The sequence below is a fragment of the Empidonax traillii genome, unplaced genomic scaffold (assembly GCF_003031625.1).
Source record: "Empidonax traillii isolate 1590-97213 ecotype Southwest subspecies unplaced genomic scaffold, ASM303162v1 scaffold20:size5563877, whole genome shotgun sequence".
NCBI lineage: Eukaryota > Metazoa > Chordata > Aves > Passeriformes > Tyrannidae > Empidonax > Empidonax traillii.
This window is the reverse complement of record NW_020955213.1, coordinates 2,505,013-2,526,111: the sequence shown is the minus strand read 5'-3', so window position 1 is coordinate 2,526,111 and position 21,099 is coordinate 2,505,013. Positions and strand designations below refer to the sequence as shown.

The window sequence follows — 21,099 nt, the reverse complement described above, 5'->3', positions numbered from 1 at the left end:
GCAGCATGCCATGCTGTAAATAAATAAACCCAATAAAACTAAATAAACACAGCATTTTAGTTCTGATGTTTTCCTTAGGTGCCCTAAAAGCACGATTACCTGACATCAAAATAGCTTCACCACTACGTAGATTCCCTGAAAGGGAACGATTAACTGTGCAACTGCGAGGGGCTACAGCTCCAGTTCTAGCAGGGACCGGCACTTCAGAACCTCTTTGAGCCGGCGGCTCCTCCGTCACCGGGGGCACCGAAACGCCGAGCCCGGGAGCGAGCTCCGCGTCCCGGCAGCGGGTCAGACCGAACTCCGAGCACGGGGCGCTCCCTTCGCCTCGGGCTCCAACCCACCCGCCGAGGGGCGGTCGCGGCCGGGCCGGGGAGCATGAGGGGCGGGGGGGTGTGAGGGGCCGAGTGAGCCCTCACGGGGGGAGCGGGGCGGGCCGGGGAGTGTGAAGGGCAGGGGGGGAGTGTGAGGGGCCGGGTAAGCCCTTCTGGGGACAGCGGAGCGGGCCAGGCTGGGGAGTGTGAAGGGCAGGGGGTGTCTGAGGGGCCGGGTGAGCCCCCCGGGGGGAGCGGGACGGGCCGGGCCGGGGCCGGCGCGTTACAAAACCGCCTGGTTTTGTAACAACCTGCGGGCGCTGCCCAATGAGCGGCGGCGCCGCCGTCACGTGCCCGCCCCTATATAAGCGTTGGCGGCGGCGCGGGGCGCTCCCGGCGCGGGGCGGCAGCAGCACCGCCATGGGCCGGCGGGGCCGCGCCGCGCCCCCTGCGCGCCCCGGCGCCCCGCGCCGCCCGTCCCGCTAGAGCCGCCGGCATGGGGTCGCACCTGCCGCCGCCGCGCCCCGAGCCCCAGCTGGTGCTGCAGCTGGCGGCGGGGGCTCTGCAGGCGCAGAACTTGGAGGCGCCGGGCGGCGGCCTGGGGCCCGAGTGGCAGGTGCTGCTCGGGCGGGCGGACGCGCTGGCCTTCGGCGGGCGGCTGCACGAGGCGCTGCCGCTGTACCAGCTGGCGTCCCGCCACCAGCAGCTGCGCGCCGAGCAGCTGGAGAAGCTGGTGGAGTGCCTGGCGCAGAGCGTCCGGATCAAAGAGGGGCTGCCCGCCGCCGGACACCCCGCGGCACCCCGCGACTGGGACGTTTTCAGGTGCCGCAAGTGCCAGGGCTTCCTCTTCGAGCCCGTTTCCTTGCCTTGCGGACACACGTTCTGCAAAAAGTGCCTGGAGAGGGACCGGGCGCCCGAGTCCCGCTGCGTTCTGTGCAAGGAGGCGGGCGGCGCGGCGGCCGGGCAGCTCCTGAGGGTCAATGTCATCCTCAGCAACCTGCTGGCCAAGTGGTTCCCCTGCCAAGTGAAGGCTTCGCAGCTCCGGCACGAAGGGAACCTCCTCTACAAGGAGAAGAAGCTCCAAGCCGCCCTGCAGAAGTACAACGAAGCGGTCAGCCTAGGTAAGGGCTCCCCGCTTCCCGGCGCTGCCCCGCGGGGAACGCGCTCCCGCCGCCCCCGGGAGAGGCAACTTTGCACCGGCCGGGGCTCGCCCGCGGCCGCTCCGGTGCCTCTGGCCCCGCACAGACCCGGGCTCTGCCGGGGGCAGCCCCCGCGTCCGGGGGGTGTGCCGGGGCCGCGCTCCCGCCCGCCGCCGGCCCCCCGCGCCGGGCCCTGGGGCGGGTGTCGGGGGTGTCCCGGAGGGGGAGCCCCGGGGAGGGGTCGTGGCTCTTCGGCCCGCGGTGAAATTGGGTCAGGAGAGCAGCGGTTGCGTAAGCCGGAGCCTGCGGTCCGACCGGGCTCCCCCCGGCCGGCGCCGTTGTGTAACCGGCGGGGCCGGCAGGGAGCGGAGCGCCGCGCCCCGGGCATCCCGCCGCGCCCCGGAGGGGCTGCACCGGGACCGGTCCCCTCGACCCCTGCCAGGCGCGGAGCAGCCGCTCGTAGCCGAGCGCGAAGGGACCAGCAGGGATGCGTGTCCAGGATCCTGCAACTCCGGCTGCCTCTCCAGCCCCATCGCCGGGAAGCGCCTGCGGGGCTGTGCATGGAGAGCTTTTTGATGCGGTCCTTTTAATGCAATTTGAGGAAAAGTATCTCGCACGCTGCACGCCATGAGTAGGAATTAAAAGTAAGGTATTACGAGTTTAAATGAGAAAGTATCCTCAGAAAATTGCCCAGCCTTCCCTCGGCACACGTTTTGTCTCGATGCTACAACCTGCCATGTGTGTAACTCGGTGATCAGTGTAGTGTTATCTGATTCTTCACACTGTAACTTCTTTTACTGTGTTGAGCGATGGCATGAAGAGATCGCTATGTATCACTTGAAAACTTTGATGCTACAAATTTTGAAACTCCTCCCTACAGTATGCCAGCATTCCTCCTGCTGCCTTAAATGTCTCCTGTATGTTTCTACCAACCATCTGATCCTCAGTCAGCGCTGGTAATTTATTGTGTGAGCATCTCAGCATTTATTTATGCAATGTTCCCTGCAGTTATATAATACATAGCTGACATTTTGTCTGGAGTTGCTCAAAGAGGTTTCCAGATTTCATTTAGTATGTAGTTATTTAAAAACTGGATATTTTGTGGGCTTGTGCAACTCAGAAGCACCAACATGTGTTTAACAAAAAATTAAGGAGTAAAGCTTATGTAACTAATTTCTATTTTACTTAACCACTTTTTCTATTTCTTACAGCTCCAAATGACCACTTGCTATATAGCAACCGGTCCCAGATTAACTCCACTTTGAAAGCCTGTGAAGATGCATTGCACGATGCAGAAACAGCGTGCAGGCTCCAGCCATACTGGTTGAAAGTAAGTTCTGACTCCAGCTTTACTTTGGTTTAAAACCTTGATACTACCCTGATAGGAGATGGATAAAATGATCAGACAGCTGAATCTGAGAGAAGCTTTAAGTCCTGTAGCTTCTTGGACTCTTGTGATTTACAGACATTTAACCACGATATTGTCAAGCTTCCTGAGGTAAAGGAAGAGAGTGGTAATCCTGGAGGATGAGCTAAGGCTATTGTCTTTGACCTGGATGAATATCAAGTTCATGAACTCTCTCTAAAAATGAATGCTGTGCTTGTATCATTCTATAAGGACAAAATGACTATGTTAGGAGACTAATGTAGGGGAAGTAGATGCTTCCAAGATCAGTTGGGCTCAGGTGCTGTGAGAGTCGTATTTGCTGGAGTTGGAGAGTATCCTGTAGTTTCTAGGACCATTGTGGTTAGAAAGCCAGAGTGGTGATGTCTAGGTATGAAATGCTTATAGTGACTTTTCCTAGTTAACTTTTTCTTCTTCAGAAAGATCTCCTGTAATTTCATCATGGTTTTATTGCATATTTTCAATCACAAAAGAAAAAATACTGCAGCTATGGATGTGTTTCCTTGCAGGGTCACCTAAGGAAAGGACAGGCATTAGCTAATCTGGGGAAAACAGAAGAAGCTTTAAGAGAGTTTCTGTTCTGCCTTGCTCTGGATACTGGGAACAAGACAGCCAAGTCTGAGGCACAAAAGGTGAGTTCCCTAAATCATCTGGAACTGCATTATTGTCTTCAGTGGCCTTTCATAAAGGAGGATGAGATTATTTCTTTTCCCCTCTCTCATTACTGCAAAGAGCTGCACAAATCCAGGCTGATGTTCGCATTTGAGTTGTGTATTGCTAACTTGAAGAGAGGGAGCTAGCAAGAAAACATACTCAGCAGGCACAGGGTGGAAACAGTGAGGGCATTAGCATCAGCAAATCCGAACTAAAACTGAGTTGTTAATAATTGCCACCCACCGACTATTGTGATTCTCTATAGTCAAATTTCTAATCTGATTCCTAGCCTGGCAATCTATTACCAGTGATGGAGTGCAGAAGAGGGGGAGTTGCTACTGAATGTTGTGTCAGGCCATTGACTGGCAGAATGCAACACGCAGCACTCATCAAACTCCACTTGGGAGCAGCAGCTTCCTTCCTACTGCCAGTCGGGCTGTGCCGAGTATCAGTGCGTGAAGGAGGCGTGAAAGAGGAAGCCACCGACAAAGGAAGAGCTGTTTTTAAAATAGTTTTCTAAGGTTGCTAATAATTAATGCTAAGCAAGCAACGAAATGGATCTTCAGTGAGACTCTTTTCAGCGGCAGCCTAAGATACGTGTGAATTCTTAAATGGCTTTTGTGACTACTGCTCTGTGTTGCACACCCCTCAAAACTCTGATTTCCTGGGGATCAGTATTTTGACATTTGACCATTTTTTTGTCGTTGTTGTCATAGCTAAAAGGCTCAGTGTGGCAGTGATAGCTTATGGCAATAAAACCATAATAGTTCTATTTTCCTTGTATTGAATTTTCTTTTATGGCAGTGTATTCACCCCATTCTCCATCATTAATGGGGACAGGAGCTTTCGGGTTTTTGTGTGCTGTAACATGTAAGGCTTTCTAAAAGTAGAATTCTTACAGTAAAGCACTATTCATGAAGGTAACAGTATAACCTGAATGGCTGTAGTGCAATCAAATTTGTATCTCATTTTATATATGGTTAAGATTCCGGTCTCCTGGGAGTTTTTTGTCACTGTTGTTTGAGGTTTTTGTTTGCTATTTTCCCCAGTGGGTTCCATGCAGTCTTTCATTGTCATTGTGTCATGATTTGTGCTCATAGTCATGCTGGGAGACTCTGTGCACTAGAGCAAAAAGATGAGAAACAAACGGCTATGATTCTAAATTCTGACTCCAAATAGCCCTACCCGAGACACTTCATTTCTGAGCAGTGGGGTTCTGAGAAAAACTAGGCTTCTTGTGACCGAAAGAATTACTCATGCACTCATCAGGCACAGAGTTCATCCACGATGCATTGTTTTACTGGGTCATTTCCAAGGCTGTTTGCATAACAATGGCATACTACATTTTACCAATTTTTTCGGGTGCAGCTGTGACGTTCTGCTCGTATTAACCACCTACCCATGTTACTTTGGACATAGTGTGATCCTGTGGAATCTTTTTGGCTTTAAATAGAAATCTTGGCTGTCATGTGGCTTCCTCAGGCATCAGCAGGATCACCCCAGTAGTTTTTGAAGTGTGAATCTTCTATTCAGCTCTGTTTCTTTCCTTAAATAATCATCTGATAAGCTCTGCCGTACAAGGGGGTTTCAAGCTGCTGCTTGAAACAGATCCACTTATTTTCTTATAGCAAATGAAAAATAGCATTTTTCTACTGCCTACCTTTTTTGTATTCCCACGTAAGTGAATTAAAAATAGCTACAGTTTACAATATCAGAGACATTTACTCAACTGATCTTGGATTAAACCTGTGAGAGATGAGTGCTTTCTGTATGAGTAAACTCCAGTGAAAGCTTCTGATGTGCAGGGAAAAAAAAAAAAAAAACATTTAAGAAAGATGGTAGTAATTTCTGGTGAACTTTGAACTGCAGGACAAAGACGACAGAGGCATGTTGTGTGTCACATCAGAGAATGATTAATAACTTTATGGGCTTATTTAACTCTGAAAATGTTTCTTGCTGTCTGTTTGGCCTGTATTGCCTTAGCTCTTGCACTTTTTGTTCCTACCCTTGTCTAAAGGGCTCTTTAAATGGTTTTAGCAAAATCAAGGATGCTTCTTTCAGCTATTCCCTTGCTTGCTTTTTCATTTAGAGGTTTCAAGGAAGGAACTAAGCAGTGAAGTGTTCTGTTTTATATCACAGCTTCTACTTAGTTTGTTTTCACTCATCCCGGGAAATGCTCAGGAACACTTACCCGATATCCTGCAGCTGTTGTCACATCACTCTAGATTAAAGGGGAATCTCCTAAATTCAGTGGGATCTGGAGGCACCAGCCATAACCTACAAAGGTTGCTCAAGGTAAAGATCAAGTCTGATGTGTGGTTCTTAATTTGTTGTGTGTTTTGTGTTCACATTGGGAAGCCTTCTTTTTGCCTCTGGGAGATAGGATACATTTTCTCAAGTTTTTACTGAGTTTCAGAACATACAAAACAGTGTTGACTTACTGAAGTCTCCTTAATTGACTTTTCTTTAATACAAGTCCTCTGTTGTTCTGATAAATTTTATTTCAGAATTGATTGGGTCCTATTCCTGTAACTGTCTTTAGGTCTTCCAGGTAGTTGGTAGTGGGAAAGGGCCTCTGAAGATTGGATTGAGATACCCTCAAAAGCTGTGAAATGTTAAAATCTAGAGTTTCAGCTTGAACCTGTAACTGGTGATGTCAGTGACAAAACCATTCTGCATTCAGAGTCTGTACAATACTTAGAGGTTACTGTAGAGCTGTGTCAGATATATCAGCAACTTTATAAGTTTGCTTTCACAGCCACAGTTTTGTAAATGCCTGTGGAGGTTTAACATTCATGTGTTCAGGGGGTGTGAGGACCACTTCTGCTTCACTGAACTTTGGGATGGGGTTTGCATATACTGTATATGCAGGAGGAAACTTGACTAGTCCTCACAAGCAAAACTGTAGGTCTTGAGCAGCCTCATTGAGACCAATAAGAAACAATCAGTGACCTTTTGCCTTCTGGGAAGGCTGTTAGGATATTCTCACAAGAAATCCTTTCGTATGACCCTTTCACAAAGTCATTTGAGGGGCAGTTCACCCATCTTTCTGCATGTTACACATCACCACAGCTCCTGCTCGCAATCCACGCTATCTGTTTTGGGGTTCGTCCGGGGAGTTGATGTTACCAGCTGACAGGTGATGTCCTGTAGCCATAACAGGATGAACACTCAGCGGTTTATCCTTTGCGAAAAAAATCTGTTCTCGCAGAAGGAAGCTCTGTGCACTTTCTCTCTTAAAAATTTGTGTTGTTTATACTGCTTCCTTGAAATAAACTCACATTGTTTTGGTTGTTCTGATGGCTGATGCCCTTATAATGATATAAACAATATTCATTTTTCCATAGGTTAAGTGATAATAACATATTTAACCTGAGATCTAGATGCATTTCTGCCTGAATCCAGTTTCATGACCTTCAAGCTATAAAGCCACACAAAAGGGCTGAAAACATTCAGTGCTGAGGGTGGCAGGGAGGGGAAATAATCTGGGTTTGTTTGTTGGTTGCTTTTTGTTTTTAATTAGAGTTAGCAATTCTCAGACTCTTGCTTCTTGACTAACTTAAGTTTTTCCTGGTGATTCATAATATTAAATATTTGTGACAGGTTTGGGGTGTCTCCTTACCAGGTTGTTGGATGATTGGTCAAATGTCAGTCCTCTCTTCACACAGGTAAATGTGGAACAGAAAAAGGGGTTTTCCATTCAAGAGGAACCAAATGTAACTACTTCTGGTAGTTTGAGGAAATCGATACAAATTATAGAGAGCAAAAAGGACTGCTCGGAGGAGGAGAACAAATTCACCTCCAAACCAGAGTCTACTTTACTCATTTCTGAGAAATGCAGCCTCCTGAAAAGGAAGTGCTGCTCAGAGGAGCTGCGAAACGCTGAGGTACCCTGCAAACTGATGAAGAAAGGTATGTGTAATTACACACAGGATGGGTTCCATGACATGCACTCCTTGGAAACTTTGCTTTTATAAGACTCAGAGGAAGAGAGTTCAAATTACACTTTGCTTTTTACACTTTCTCTTTTGCCTAATCGAGGCATGACGGGGAATCTTTCCTGTGTGTGGGGAGAAAAAAGTCCAAAAAGGGTCAGAGAAGGTTGGGTCAAATGCTTGTTTCTTAGCAGAGCTTTAATCTCTGAGGAACATCAATGTTGCATGTGGTCTTAATGCTTTCTGTATCAATTTTAAAAGTTTAAAAGCAAAAATTCTATTTGTTCGTTATACCTGGCCTTGTTTTCATACTGTGGGATGTATTTACAATGGTATGACAGAAGAATTTGTCTCACTTTAGACTTTCAGCACTAACAGAATGTTTTGACATTAATTGTTAAAGCAAGGCCAAATTCAGCCCTCTATAACTGGGTATAATGTGACCAAAATTAAGGGGAGGTATGAGAATTTATGCCAAGGCTGAACCTGATGCTTTGCATAGAAATTACTGTAATGATGCTTAATGGTTCAGTAAGTTTCAAGTATATACAACACCCATTTAAATATCAGATGTTGATGGAGATACATGGAATAACATTGTGTTTGCATAACTCTGTTCAATTACTTTTTTTTTTTCATATTCATAGATACAGCTGATACTAAGGAAAATAGTACTGGACAACATATTCCATTTGAAGTTGTGGATCCATCAGATCTGGACTGCTCCCTGTGTATGAGGTAGGCATTGTTTTCTCATGGATGTCTTTAGCTTTCAAGCTGTATCTTTTTCCCTTTTATGATCTACAGATTTTCTAGCTTACTTGGTACTTATTTGTGCCCCTGACTTGAAATCAGTTTTTACTGTAATCCAGTGATGCATTTCTAGACCTTTGGTTCTGAGCACTGTTGATGAATAGGGGCTCTTTGATCTGCTCTAGGCTACTGATTGTTTTCGAAAGGGCACATAAGGTCACATGAGGATTAAATGTGCTAGTGAAGGTGTCCACAAGATTTCCCCTCAACACTTGCACACACCCACCCACTGACAAATATAGTGCACAAACCCATGGTTTGTCCTCTGGAATTTGTAGAGCTGTTTATAATGTTACAAAAAGCACAGAATAGCTAAAGAGACCACATCCAGTGAATATTCTGAGTTTGCATGGGAAGTACTGTGTTGCTGTTATTGCAATAGGAGGATCTTGCAAGGAAACAAGATCATGTTCCTCCTCTATTGCCTCAGAGACATGTTCCTCACTTTAGGCAAACGGAGTGACAGCCTCAGTAAAGATCTCTTCCAATTAAACAACAGTTATTCTTAGGGACAGCAATGACTTGATAAAATAAGTAGGAGTTGTCAACTGCATCTATTTTACTACTTGTTTTGTAAAAAACATTTTAACTTCGGCAAATACACATGTGGGGTTTTGTTACTGACTTAGAGAGAAATATTGGGAAGATGTTTCACTCACTGCAGTGAGTGATGCTTAAGTTTGTTTTTTTTTAAGTACCCAGATCTATCAATAATGCATGTTGGGGTTAGTTTTACCCTACATTTTAAATTCTTAAATAGTAGCCTCTTTATGGATTTATGTCTGTGTTTTGAGAAATCTGGATTTGCTTTGTTTTGTTGTTTGTTTGTGGAGGAGGGGGCTTCAATTTATTCCAGACAAACTGAAACCTTTGAGGGAACAACTGCTGTTGCCTCATTTGCTTCTGCTTGGAATAAATCAGATCTGCCCCTCTCCCTCTGCCTGTCTACAGCTGAAATGTGTTCCAAAAGTTTATACAGCTGTCAAAACAATCAATACTGCAAAGAACAAAACTTTCCTCGAACAGAAAGCCACCCAATTAATCTTAGCTTGTTTAGTGATTCTACACAGCATTTTTCAGATGTTTTTAATGAAGTTAATTAGTCTTAGTTTCTCATGCTGTGTGTTAAGTCAGAAACATCCAGACTACAATACATTTGTAAAGGAATTAGCCCAAGGATTACTGATTCCCCTAAAGTACAGAGGATGGGGGTGCTGAGCTTGTAATTGCAGTCACGAATCCAGGCCTTGTCTCTAGAAGGATGTTAGCTTTGTAACATCACTGCACCGAGGGAGGCTTGTGCTAAGGAAAGCTGTCATCAGGTCTTTGTTATTTATGCAGATTGATTATAATTATTTCCTGCTATGTTCTTCAGAAGTATTTCAGGGATTTGGTTCCTGAGGTACTTTGGACTAATTACCTAGTAACCTACTGACCTGTTCGCAATTAACTTCAGGAGCTGTTATTAACCTGTTTGCCTGGTGGAGTGGCCAAAATGTTACTGATCTACATTTGCTCCCACAACAAGCAGAAAACACAAAGTAACAGTCAAAGCATCATACTGGTGTGAAGGAGACTCAGGCATCCTAACAGCAATTTCTTGTCCTTATGCTAACATTTCAGATGAAGGCAGTCACTACTAAATAATTACATATGCAGTCCAGTGCCTACTGAAACACAGTGTACAGTTCAATGTTTTACGTAGTTAAAGCACTAGGGAAGCCTCGGTGAGTGAGGTTTCTGTTCATGAAACAATTAACAAGTGTTTCCAGTTATACAGTCAAGTGGCAGTAAGATAGGTGTGGTATTTTAGATACTTCTTCATGTGTTTCATTGCTTAAATGTCAATATTTATATTAACTAATGACATTTAATAAACTGCCCATGGCAGAATTACATTACATTTAAGAATTACATTCTTAAATACTCATCTTGTTAAAGATGCTGTTAAATGTGTGTTTAGATATTTGTGTTTCCACAGGTTTAATGGAACATAGTGTACTGTTTTGATTAATATTTTAAAGGAAACTTAATTAATTCACTTAAATTATGGTTAGACTAATATTTGAGACCTTAAAATGCTTAGACAGTATGTTGTAAAGTATGGTATACGCCAAACACTTTAGTTTCTAGTTTTGAATTACTTCTATTTTTTAAAAAAAATTCCATATTATTGACAAGGCAACATCACTTTGCAATATCACATAATCATAATAAGGAAAAAAATCCTTACATGAGAATAAGTGTCACAGAGGTATTGAGTAAAGATTAAAATTAAATACCGTGGTACTTTGAAGATTTGACCTTATATATTTATAAATTCTTCCAGACAAAACATGAACCTAATGTCACTCATTCTCCAGAAAAGCTGTCATTTGAAGGTTAAAACCTGTCTATTCCAACCAGGAAAAAAAAAAGTCTCTATTAGAGCTGGCAATAGTAGGATCATAAAATCATTTAAGTTGGAAAAGACCTTCAGGATCTTTGAGTTCAGCCATTAATCCAGAACTGCTAAGTCCCAGTTTATTGCAGTCACTGATGTGGACTTCTGATGCAAATAGCTATTTTGTGCTTAGCTCTACACATACAAGTAATCATGTGAGTGCCACAGTAATAGTTGTGCAAGTATTGCTCCATTTCATTAGCGAAGTCAGATGGTCCAAATTCTGGTTCTATTTATTGCTCACATAGGGGAAAATCAAATCCTGGCTTGTTGGGACAATATTGTCCCTCTTATTCATCAGAGTTTGTGGGCTACTTTTCATGTTAGGTGGCAATAACAAAGCCTGTAAGCTGAATAAGTACCAAAGTTGGTTGAAGAAATGAAAAGCAAGAATCAACCTCTTCCCTGTAGTGGTCAGTAGTTAAGTTAGTGGATTAATTCAAGCTTTTTTGAGTAGCAGCTTTTTTCTTTTACTTTGTTACACGATATTGTTGGCTTTTTGCCTTTGGACTTTCCACTCTAGGCTCTTCTATGAACCTGTCACCACACCCTGTGGACACACCTTCTGTCTCAAATGTCTGGAGAGATGTCTGGATCACAACCCAAAATGTCCCCTGTGCAAGGAGGGGCTCTCAGAGGTAATGCTTGGATTTTCTCAGCATAAGTTCAAGTACAAGGCATAGGAACACCTTCACTTTCAGAAACCCTTAATATTTCCCAACTCCACAGAAATATTACATAACTTAGGAAGAATGTGACTTTTTAAGTGCTCTTGTGAGTTACCAAGCATGGATAGTCTCTGTTCAAACCTTAGGACTAGGCCTGTACTTAGAAAATCTGTAAGTGATTTTACTTTCCAGATTTCTGAAGAAAGTGTCTGTAACATAGAGAACAGTTGAAGAAACAAATCTTCAGTGGCAGAGCAAGCTTAGGAGATCACAGAACTACAGATATCAGGAAATGGGGGTTACAGATGGGTCCCATGTGCACAGGCACCATAAACTGTGACATGCTGGGCATTATCTGTAACTGCTTGCATGTGTTTTTCCTGCAGTGCTTGGCTATGAGGAAATACTGTAAAACAGTGCTAATGGAGGAGTTAATAGCCAGATATCTTCCAGAGGAACTCACTGAAAGAAGAAAGATTTATGAAGAGGAAATAGCAGAGCTTTCCAAGTATGTAATCCATTTATGTAAAATCCAATCTCTAATTCCGCTGCCGTTAGCTGTGAATGGCTCTGGCCGCTGTGGAACAGCGGGCTGAGATGCTGACAAAGGAGCTTCTTTCTCTGTGTCATTTCAGAGAACAGGGTCCAGGTGAAACTGTGCTTGAGTGAGCATAAAATCTGGACACTGGGCTAAACAATAAACAGAAGTGGAAGAAATCCAGAAGGTTGTTTTATAAACAAAGTATAAAGCAATGTGGTTGCTTTCAGTGGACCTCTGTGAAAGGCACAGAGTGAGACAATAGGTGGAAGTAGTCTGACAGGATGGGGGTTAGAATGTACTGGCTAGGAAAGAATTAGGATTATGGAAAATAAAGTAAATAAAAGCAATAATAAAGATACAAAAATGCTCTTATTAGCAAAATCAGAAAGAATAACAAAAAATTCCTCTACTCTTAAGTGGTATATAAGTGTAATATCTAGTCAACTGAGGGGAAACATTTACTTAATCCATTAAGAATTTTATTCTAAAGATGTTGTAATTTTTATTTAAAGACATCATAATTTGAAAGAATATGTTACTATATATTTTATACGTGTGGTAAAATGTCACATCTGACTTGTCCTTTCTCTCTTACAGCCTAAATAAGAATGTTCCCATATTTGTCTGCACAATGGCTTATCCTACAGTCCCATGTCCTCTGCACATCTTTGAGCCGTGTTATCGCCTGATGATCCGCAGGTGCATGGAGACTGGCACCAAACAGTTTGGGATGTGCATCAGCGACCCTGTGAAGGGGTGAGTGAACAGCATGCTTGGACCACTTAGTCTGGTGTCTTTGCAAAGCTGCGGAAAGGTCCATGGCTACTTATCTGCAGTAGTTTTCCAGCAGAGGAAGTTTCTTCCTAATCATGCTGGTTAAAGTCATTGAGAAGACTGAAGTTTCTCTTGGTCACTTGGATTCTGACTAATATGACTGATTGTTCTCTCAAAACACACCTGACTAGCGTGCAGCATATGAAATTGAGCTGCAGAGCTCTTGTAATACATGGAAAGTGGGTTTTCTACTGTTTTCAAATCTGCTGAAAGATTCAAATTTAAATGGCAGTAAGGTGTGTTGGGGGTTTTACTTTTTTGTATTATGGGCTATGTTTATATCCTCGGTGTTCTAAATATAGTGGAGGCTGGAGAGGTATAACAGGACCTTCATAAAGACTGGCTGAACATTTACGTTGAGAATTTAGTCCGTCTTGGGCAATTTGACCTCAGTGTCTGTCTCTGTATTTGGATTTTCTCCCTTCTTTTTATGGTATATGCCTACTGGGTACGTACACACTGTAAGAAGTATGACACACAAAATACTCACCTACAGAGTGAAATCTGCTGAAACTGGGCAAGAACTTTTTTTCTTACAGATTTCATAGTCCTTCCATAATTCTAATATTCTGAGTTGCACTTACCCTTCTGTACAAATTGACTGAATATATTAGGGTTATGGAGAAAGTACTCTTCTGAGCAGTATAACTTTCAATTTCATAAGATATTCCCTATATTCCAAAACATCCAGTTAGCATTAATCAGATTAGACAGCCTGAATCTTCCTGATAGTTTTGCAAACAATTGTGGAATAATTTGAACTATAGCAGGTCAGTACTATGAACAATAGAAATGAGCTGACATTGGTAAATACCTTTGTGGTAGGGACTGGCTCTATGGCAGCTCTGTGGAACTAAGGGTGGAGAGAATAAGACTTGTTTACTTGCTTTTGTTCTGATTTCAATAGGTTTGCAGATTATGGCTGCATTCTGGAGATAAGAAATGTTGAATTCTTTGCTGATGGTCGCTCTGTTGTAGACAGCATCGGCAAGAGGAGATTTAAGGTGATCCAGCACAGCCAGCGTGATGGATATAACACAGCAGATATTGAGTACATTGAGGATCAAAAGGTAAATTTAGAAATATTTCATTTAAACTGTATTACTTGTGAAATTCTAAGTGCATATTTTCAGTGAGTTCTTTTTTGTAGGAGTTCTTACAGTAAAACATATAAGTGCTCATGGTTAAGGTAGGAAACAGAATAGTTACCACAAGCATGCACACACACTGCCCATGTACTGAAGACTGGGTTTCCTAGAGGTATTTAGCAGAGGACAAAACTAAGTGAAGCCAGAAATGAAATCTTACTGCTCTTCTAGACAGAGTAACTGCTGTTTATAAGAGGATAGAGGGGGAACCTGCCTCCATTTGCATGGAATCCAGTTAGCAAACTCCCATTCAGGTAAGAAGGAGCAGGTTTTGAGTCCACAATAACCTTCAAAATTACTGAAATTAGTTCTTAAGAGCTTTTGTATGGGAAGATTAAATGCCTACTCTGAGGCTCTACTAACTTCTTTAAAAAAAAAAAAAAAAAAAGCTTTGCATAGTCTTTTCTTCTGTTGTTGTATGTGATGTTTGTGTAAAGGTGAGTTTTTTTATAGAAATCCAGAAAGTGAGTGTTCTGTAAATAGATATCTTTGGTTTAGAATACAGGGAAAGAAAGTGAAGATTTTGGACTGGGGAGGGGGAGCAGAAGGGGGAACACCAAATGAGCTTTCAGGGTTTATCCCAGAACTCTTGTGGCATGTTTTTTCTTTTTTTTTCTTTGTTCACTTACCCAGCTGTGCCTTCCCTGACATACAGACTGAACAAACAGTAACCTTCCCCCTCTCCTTACTCATTTCAGGTACAAGGACAAGAATATGCTGCATTACTCGTTCTCCACGATTCTGTCTATGATCAGGCATACATGTGGTTTAACTCCCTCAAGCAAGCACTCAAAAGTCGAATTCTCAGTCATTTTGGTCCAATGCCAGCCAAGGATCCTGACCCACAGGTATCCAGAATCAGTGGCTTATGTAACTTTTAGAGCCAGAAATAGCAGGGATATCCGATAAGCTGGCAGGCGTTGCATTTTAAGAGGAAAATACGAATACTCTGCATTTACCCCATGTAAGATGATTCTGAGTTCTGTTCCCATACACCAGCAGTAGCACAGCTGTGAACAAAAGCTCATATTTAATGCTGATAACTTTCTAAGACTACTTATCTCACCATATTAATCCCAGGAAATGGAAATACCTGCTTTACCTCCCCAGTGAAGTGTAAATTGGCAAGAGAAAACCTGGTTCTCTTGTTGAAGGTCTGCAAATGGTGGGGGCCTAAAATAACAGAATGGAACAACTAAAGATAAACATGAAGAAGTGTCATAAAGTATGGAGAAGGGAATCCCAAAGAGCTGAGTCAATGATAACACAGGGAAAAAAATACATTTAAAAAAATCTAGAAGGTCCAGCCTATAAATCATTGCTAGAAGTAGAAATGCTTTCAACATCCTGTTTTTAGGAAAGGTGAAATTTGTTGTAATCTCTTTCAGGGGAGCCTGTAATCACAAACCATTAGGTTGGCAATGAGATGACCTAGTTGCTAGATTGCTGTCAAAAACTGTGTTTTCAAAGTCAGATCTTCAAAACCAGGACCTTACCATCTCTATAAATCCTGACTTCTATTTTATTTTGTTTTTCCCCTGGCTGCAGGCTAACCCAAATGGACCAGCCTGGTGCTGGTGGGTCCTGGCTGTCCTTCCACTTGAGAACAGAGCTCAGCTGCCGTTCCTTGCCATGAAATCCCTCAAAGACCGCTTGAATGGCATCAGACGTGTCCTTACCTTCATGTCTCGTACAAGATCACGGTGATGGTGAGGAGGAGAGCTGGGAAGTCTCCCACAGTCCTTGACTGTAGACTGTCTCCTGTAACTTCATCTTACTGCAATAATGTCTTACAGATTTGAGTGTCAGGATGTTTCAAGCCTGAATTTCAAAGAGAATGAGTTATAAAGAGCAGGGGATGTTTATGGACACTTCAATAGTTTCCATTTGGAAGTCTGAGACGATTATTCAATCACTGCACTGCTAAATTAATAACAAATGTGATAGAACAAAAAGTGATCTTGTTTGCCATAAACCTTTTAAAAATCTTATGGGTTTTTTTTAATTTATTTTATTTTTATTTTTTAGTGGATAAAGGATGAACTGTGCAGTTTAATGTGAAGCAGAAATAATAATGTTAATGCATTATTTCAGTGAACTGCAAAGTCTTTTATTCAAATGGTTCAGGTTTTATATAGCGTTGTGTAAAATAATGTTCACAACTTCTGTTTGATAATTTATTTTTGCACTATGATTTTTTGTTTCAAAATGTATATTATTTATGTGTTCATTTGCAAAAGGAAAGTGAGCTGCTCTATTTATTTATAGTGTTTTTACCCTGTATTTATGACTGGGGGCAAAAATGATGATTCTTGCAGTGCACAAGCAACTGCTTTGATAATTTTTCAGTTATTTGTGTTCAAATACTTTGAATGTTTTTCTACTCATCCCCAGTTCTACTGTAGCTTAAGAAGGATTTTTTTTTCCCCCTGAAACATCCTGCCTTGAAGTCTTTGAATACACAGATTGTCTGAGATAATTCAAGCACAGTTGTTGGAGGTTGATCCTAGGTTTGTGATGCAACCAAACAGTCAAGCAAGTGCTTAACCTTGAAGTTGAGTGTTTAAGTGCTTGGATAAGTTCAAGTATTGATCAGGTGATGTCAGTGGGAATTGACCATAGTGATGACAGAAGGATCTATCCCCTAATTTTTCACAGAATGGAGGATAACTTGAAGTTGAATTTATATCTGAACTCTTTCTTGCTAAAATGGACGATGGCTGCAAACAACTGCGAAGAAAGAGCCACAATATATGAAAAGTGGCTTATCCTAGAGAAAACTGGAAGTACTGGTGTCATTTCATTGTAGGTTAATACACAGACTTTTTTTTTTTTTAATCAACTCTTGTTGCTGTTAAGATGAGTTTTATTTCTTTTAATTGTTTGGTGGGATTTGGCTTTGGAGTGTGTGTATGGGAGGGGGAGGGGGGAGTTATTTTGAACTGTAGGACTCAGAGGGCAGTTTGTGTCACATAAGAAGGAATATGTTGTAATAAATGCTATTTATTTCACCCCAATCTTCAGGTTTCTGTTAGCTTCAAATCTCTACCCAGCCATTGCATTTCTCTTAAGAGATTGGGTAGTGTTGCTAATAATAGTTTAACTCCCAAGGAAAACAAGTGTATTTTAGCGTGATTACTGCTAGCTATAAAGCAGGTAAAAATAGGGCAGAAATGAGAACAGGAAGTATCTTGGGTTTGGGTTTGTTTTTTTTTTTAAATCAACAGTTTCTATACTTGTTTTGCTGCTTTCATTGCTTACAGTGTACCACTTTCTGGGACTGCTCTTACCTCCATCTGACTTGGACTTTCACTGATTTCAATGTGAGCAAAATTGGGCCTTTTATTCTAAGCTACTGTTTTCCTTTTCAGTGGAAAAAGCTAGAGTGAAGTGAGAATGTTATGGAATGTTACACATTTCTTTGGTTTTTTTTACCCAGGAGAGTACTCTGCCATTTCATGCCTCCTTTCTGAAAAAATGCAGTAGAATTAATGTAATTTTTCTGGGTGTTTTTCCATCTCATCAGAAATATTTATTAGTTGAAAGTAATTTCCATACTGCTACGTTTTCATAAAACTACCTTTGTTCCCCTTTTTGTTAAATTCTATAGAGCATTTCCATAAGGGTACCAAAGAAATGAATGGAAGACCAACAGGTTTCACCTTTGTGATGCACACGGAATATGTATCCTGTTTGCATAGAGCTACTCTAGAACTACTACAACTTCCTTCCTCACTGCTACATTCCTGCATTTCTTCCATAGGGGTACTTGACATGCTGTAAACAATGTATAAAAATACCTTCATCTTCTGAACAGTATCGAGCATACAGTGGCTGACACCTGCTGTGGCATTTGTCTTCATAAATCAATCATGAGGTGATTTCCACTTGTTTAGAAGTGAAGCTGCATTCAATGCAACTCTTCCACAAACCATTATGTATTATTGCATAACATAAGGGCCTCATAGTGCTCCCATGGGAAAAAAAGCTGTCACTTTGTTACTCTTATCTGTGAGAAAAGGACTTTAAATGTTTAATTTGAACTTTCTCACTGATGTTATTATTCTTTGTCCCTGCATGCTATGTATTCTACATACTCATTCTACCAACTTTGTTGTTTTAGAAACTGTCATGGAAAGAATCCTTGATTTTAAAAGTGAATATTATCTTTTCTGTTAGCCTTGACTAAAGCTGCCAGAATTCCCAAAGCAGAGACTCTCGTACATGCCCTGCATCATGAACACCCAGTGCATTTGCTGCCACCTGGAAACACTGGATCTGCTGCATGTAATGCAAACAGGTGATCTGCACATGCACAACACATCAAACAGTTCATCTGTACATTTACAGTAGCATTCTGGGGCTGCTCTATGGCCACACATCCTAGATCAATGGCTACAGTCTCCAAATTCCATCAGAAGAAAAAAACAATATTGAGAAAGATACTTGTTAGGGAACACAAACCTGTCCAGAAAAAGCTGGACAAGGAGTAGCCTTAGCCTGCAATAAGTTGAGATGGTAAAGTTTCAGTAATGACATTTAAAAACCAAAAAATCTTCTAGTTGTGCCACATTATCACTGACTATTTTTCAGTTGTGTTAATGAGTACAAGGATGCAAATGCAACATTTATCACAGGCATGAATAAACAGCTAGCAGATTCAAAAATACCTTCACTTTAATTATAGAAACAGCATTGATCAGATAAAATATTAATTGGAGGAGTATTTTATTTAAGCTCCTCACATTTTTCTAGACACCAAACCCAGTTCCATAACTAATCTTGCTCATCGGTTAAAAACAACAACAAAAAAATCATGACTCAAACTTGTATTTCCTGTGTGATCAGAAGTATTGATGAATTGTTCCTGTGGGGGCATAAGTAATGCATAGGCTGCTTAGAAAGTAGTTCAGTAGTTTTAATAATGAAATGATAAAATGGTGTAATAGGCCATTCTGTTAAGTCTTAAGTGACGTTCTAGTGTTAGTTGTAAAAGTTTCTTTATTTTAAGTGCTGATATCTTATCTTCCATTACCTTATAGCAATAAGAGATACTGACTGGCTGATCTGTTGTTTGGCCTGTCCTTCTGTCCTGTATGACTGCTTACTGACAGAACACCTCAACCATGGATTTCCTAATCCAAAGATTGTTTTAGTCTAAAAAAAAAAAAAAGAGTGGATTTGGTCTGTCTTAATCTGTGCTGTAGAGAAAGAGTTTCAGAGAATTGAGTTCTGTTTTAGATGGTGTTTTCACAGAATTGTAGAATCCCAGGTTGGAAGGGACCTCAAGGATCAGCTGGTCCAAATTTTCTTGGCAAAAGCATAGTCTAGACAAGATGGCCCAGCACCCTGTCCAGCCAAATCTTACAAGTGTCCAATGTTGGGGGATCCAACACTTCCCTGGGGAGATTATTCCAATGACTGATTGTTCTCATTGTAAAAAATTTTCCTTTTAATGATTTCTACTTGGTGCTGAAATTCTACTGATGTAATCAATGACAGACAGGAGCTGTTGCATTTAAATGCAATGTTTAGGAATGGAGAACATGTTCACAAACTGTTATTTAAAAAACAAAGTGTAAATTAACTATAGGGGTTTTGTGCATAAAACCCCCATGGACCTATATGCACTTAGGGTAGTGCTTCCCATTTCCTCCAAGTCCTACATCAGATGAACTCAATCCCTCTTTTCAACCCCTGCTTAGTTCTCATTTAATTTGTTGGCTTCACAACAGGAATTGTAACTAGTGCAGCACATAGTTTAGGGTCTGGGGTTTATTCCAAAGCTCAGTAAATCACTGAAAGTCTTATGGCTACAGAAAAATGGTAGTTTGAGCAAAGTCACTCTCTTGAAACACTTTGCTAAATAAATATTGTCTGAAAGAAGAAAGAACCTAATCTGCTTAGACAGGATTAAAATGGTGGATAATAAAAACCTGAACTATTACATTGACTTACTCATCCAGGTATCATGTGAAGTGCTTACTAATGTTGGAGTTTCATAAGGTCTAAAGTAACCCTCACATAGAAGTGCCTGTATTCTGTTATTGCCATTCTTGAGCTTTTTAATAGTCATAGCCATATATTTTATAAATATAAGACATATGCACCTTTTAATCTTTACATTCAATTTGCAGAACAAAGGTTTACAGAGCAGAAGTGTAGCAAAAACAATGTAATAGCTTCTATAATTCCCTGGTGAGGAACGGGAGAAGTACAAAAATGTGGAGCAAAAGACTATCTGTGTAAGATGTCTTAATTTGGAACCATATACTTGTCCAATTTAATTCCATCAAGCTATGTGGTTACAAGAGTGCCAGAAATATATCTATCAAGCCATTTTAAATAAAAAGTTTTGTGGACTTGTATATTCCATTTGTTTGTAAAACATCCTTTTGTGCACTGTAATGAACTTGAAATGAAACTTAAGTTATACTCTCATATCACTGGACAGAGTACTGTTCAGCTACCTCTACATAAGGTTGAAGTAATTTGTTTTTTCCAGATTTGTTTGCATTGTCATATAAAATATATTTTAAAAAAATCATAGTCCAAAGAACCTGTATGTGTTTGTAGATGTACTTATAACTATGTTGTACCAACAAAGTCTGTGTGGAGAGTTGTTTCCTAATTAAAATTTTTGTGTTCTTTACTCTTTGGCTTGCATAACAAAGAACTACAGAGGTAAACAAATATTACATGGGAGCTGCTTTTTGTAGGTGTTTTAGACAAACGAGAAAAGACCAACTGGATCCCTGCAGTCACACAACAACACTTGAAGTGAGGAAGCCAAACCATAGAAATGAAGTTGTTCAAACCTCAGAATCTGTAAAAGAAGTACAAGTGCTTTTCTTTTGTTCCTTCCCTTGTTGCTGTAGTAAAGTAAAAATAATGGGAGCTGAAGAGGGCCTGGCTTACACTACTACCTTGCACTTCTGGACTTTGCTTCCTCTTATTCATTACTTCACATTTGCTTTACAGTCTGCTGTGATTTAAAACTATGACCAGGATACCTTTTCATTTACAGTCTCAGGCAAGAATGCATCCTGGTCACCCTTAACCTGTATCTACGTGGTGATTGATTTTAGTGATGACCCTTTAACAAGAAGTTCCATAGGGTTATCAAAGCCATTAACTTCACAGGGAAAGCTAGAGACTAGTTTTATTCATAAACTTAGAAGTTTATTCTACTGAAGATATGAAAT

General features: G+C 41.4%; 2 protein-coding genes across 4 annotated transcripts in view; one reads left to right on the top strand and one right to left on the bottom strand.

Moving 5' to 3' along the window:
• The window catches only part of FAM199X (family with sequence similarity 199, X-linked), a 29,411-nt gene extending 29,042 nt beyond the window's left edge, over window positions 1-369 (bottom strand). For both annotated transcript variants that reach the window (XM_027898814.1, XM_027898822.1), the window contains exon 1: window positions 100-369. The gene's annotated coding sequence lies outside the window, so the exon portion shown is untranslated. The remainder of the gene's footprint in view (window positions 1-99) is intronic.
• Window positions 370-810: 441 nt separating this feature from the next.
• On the top strand, window positions 811-20,546 carry LONRF3 (LON peptidase N-terminal domain and ring finger 3). 2 transcript variants are annotated; one of them, XM_027898796.1, is made up of 13 exons: window positions 811-1,435; window positions 2,665-2,783; window positions 3,368-3,490; window positions 5,652-5,807; window positions 7,181-7,424; window positions 8,095-8,185; window positions 11,227-11,341; window positions 11,758-11,879; window positions 12,510-12,668; window positions 13,654-13,816; window positions 14,593-14,742; window positions 15,443-15,603; window positions 18,074-20,546. In XM_027898796.1, the coding sequence occupies exons 1-12, from the start codon at window positions 811-813 to the stop codon at window positions 15,599-15,601; spliced, it is 2,226 nt and encodes a 741-aa protein (XP_027754597.1). In that variant the 3' UTR covers window positions 15,602-15,603; window positions 18,074-20,546. The 2 variants fall into 2 exon arrangements, with proteins under 2 accessions (XP_027754597.1, XP_027754588.1); XM_027898787.1 differs by having other exon boundaries at window positions 16,553-19,089.
• The last annotated feature ends 553 nt before the right edge of the window (window positions 20,547-21,099 follow it).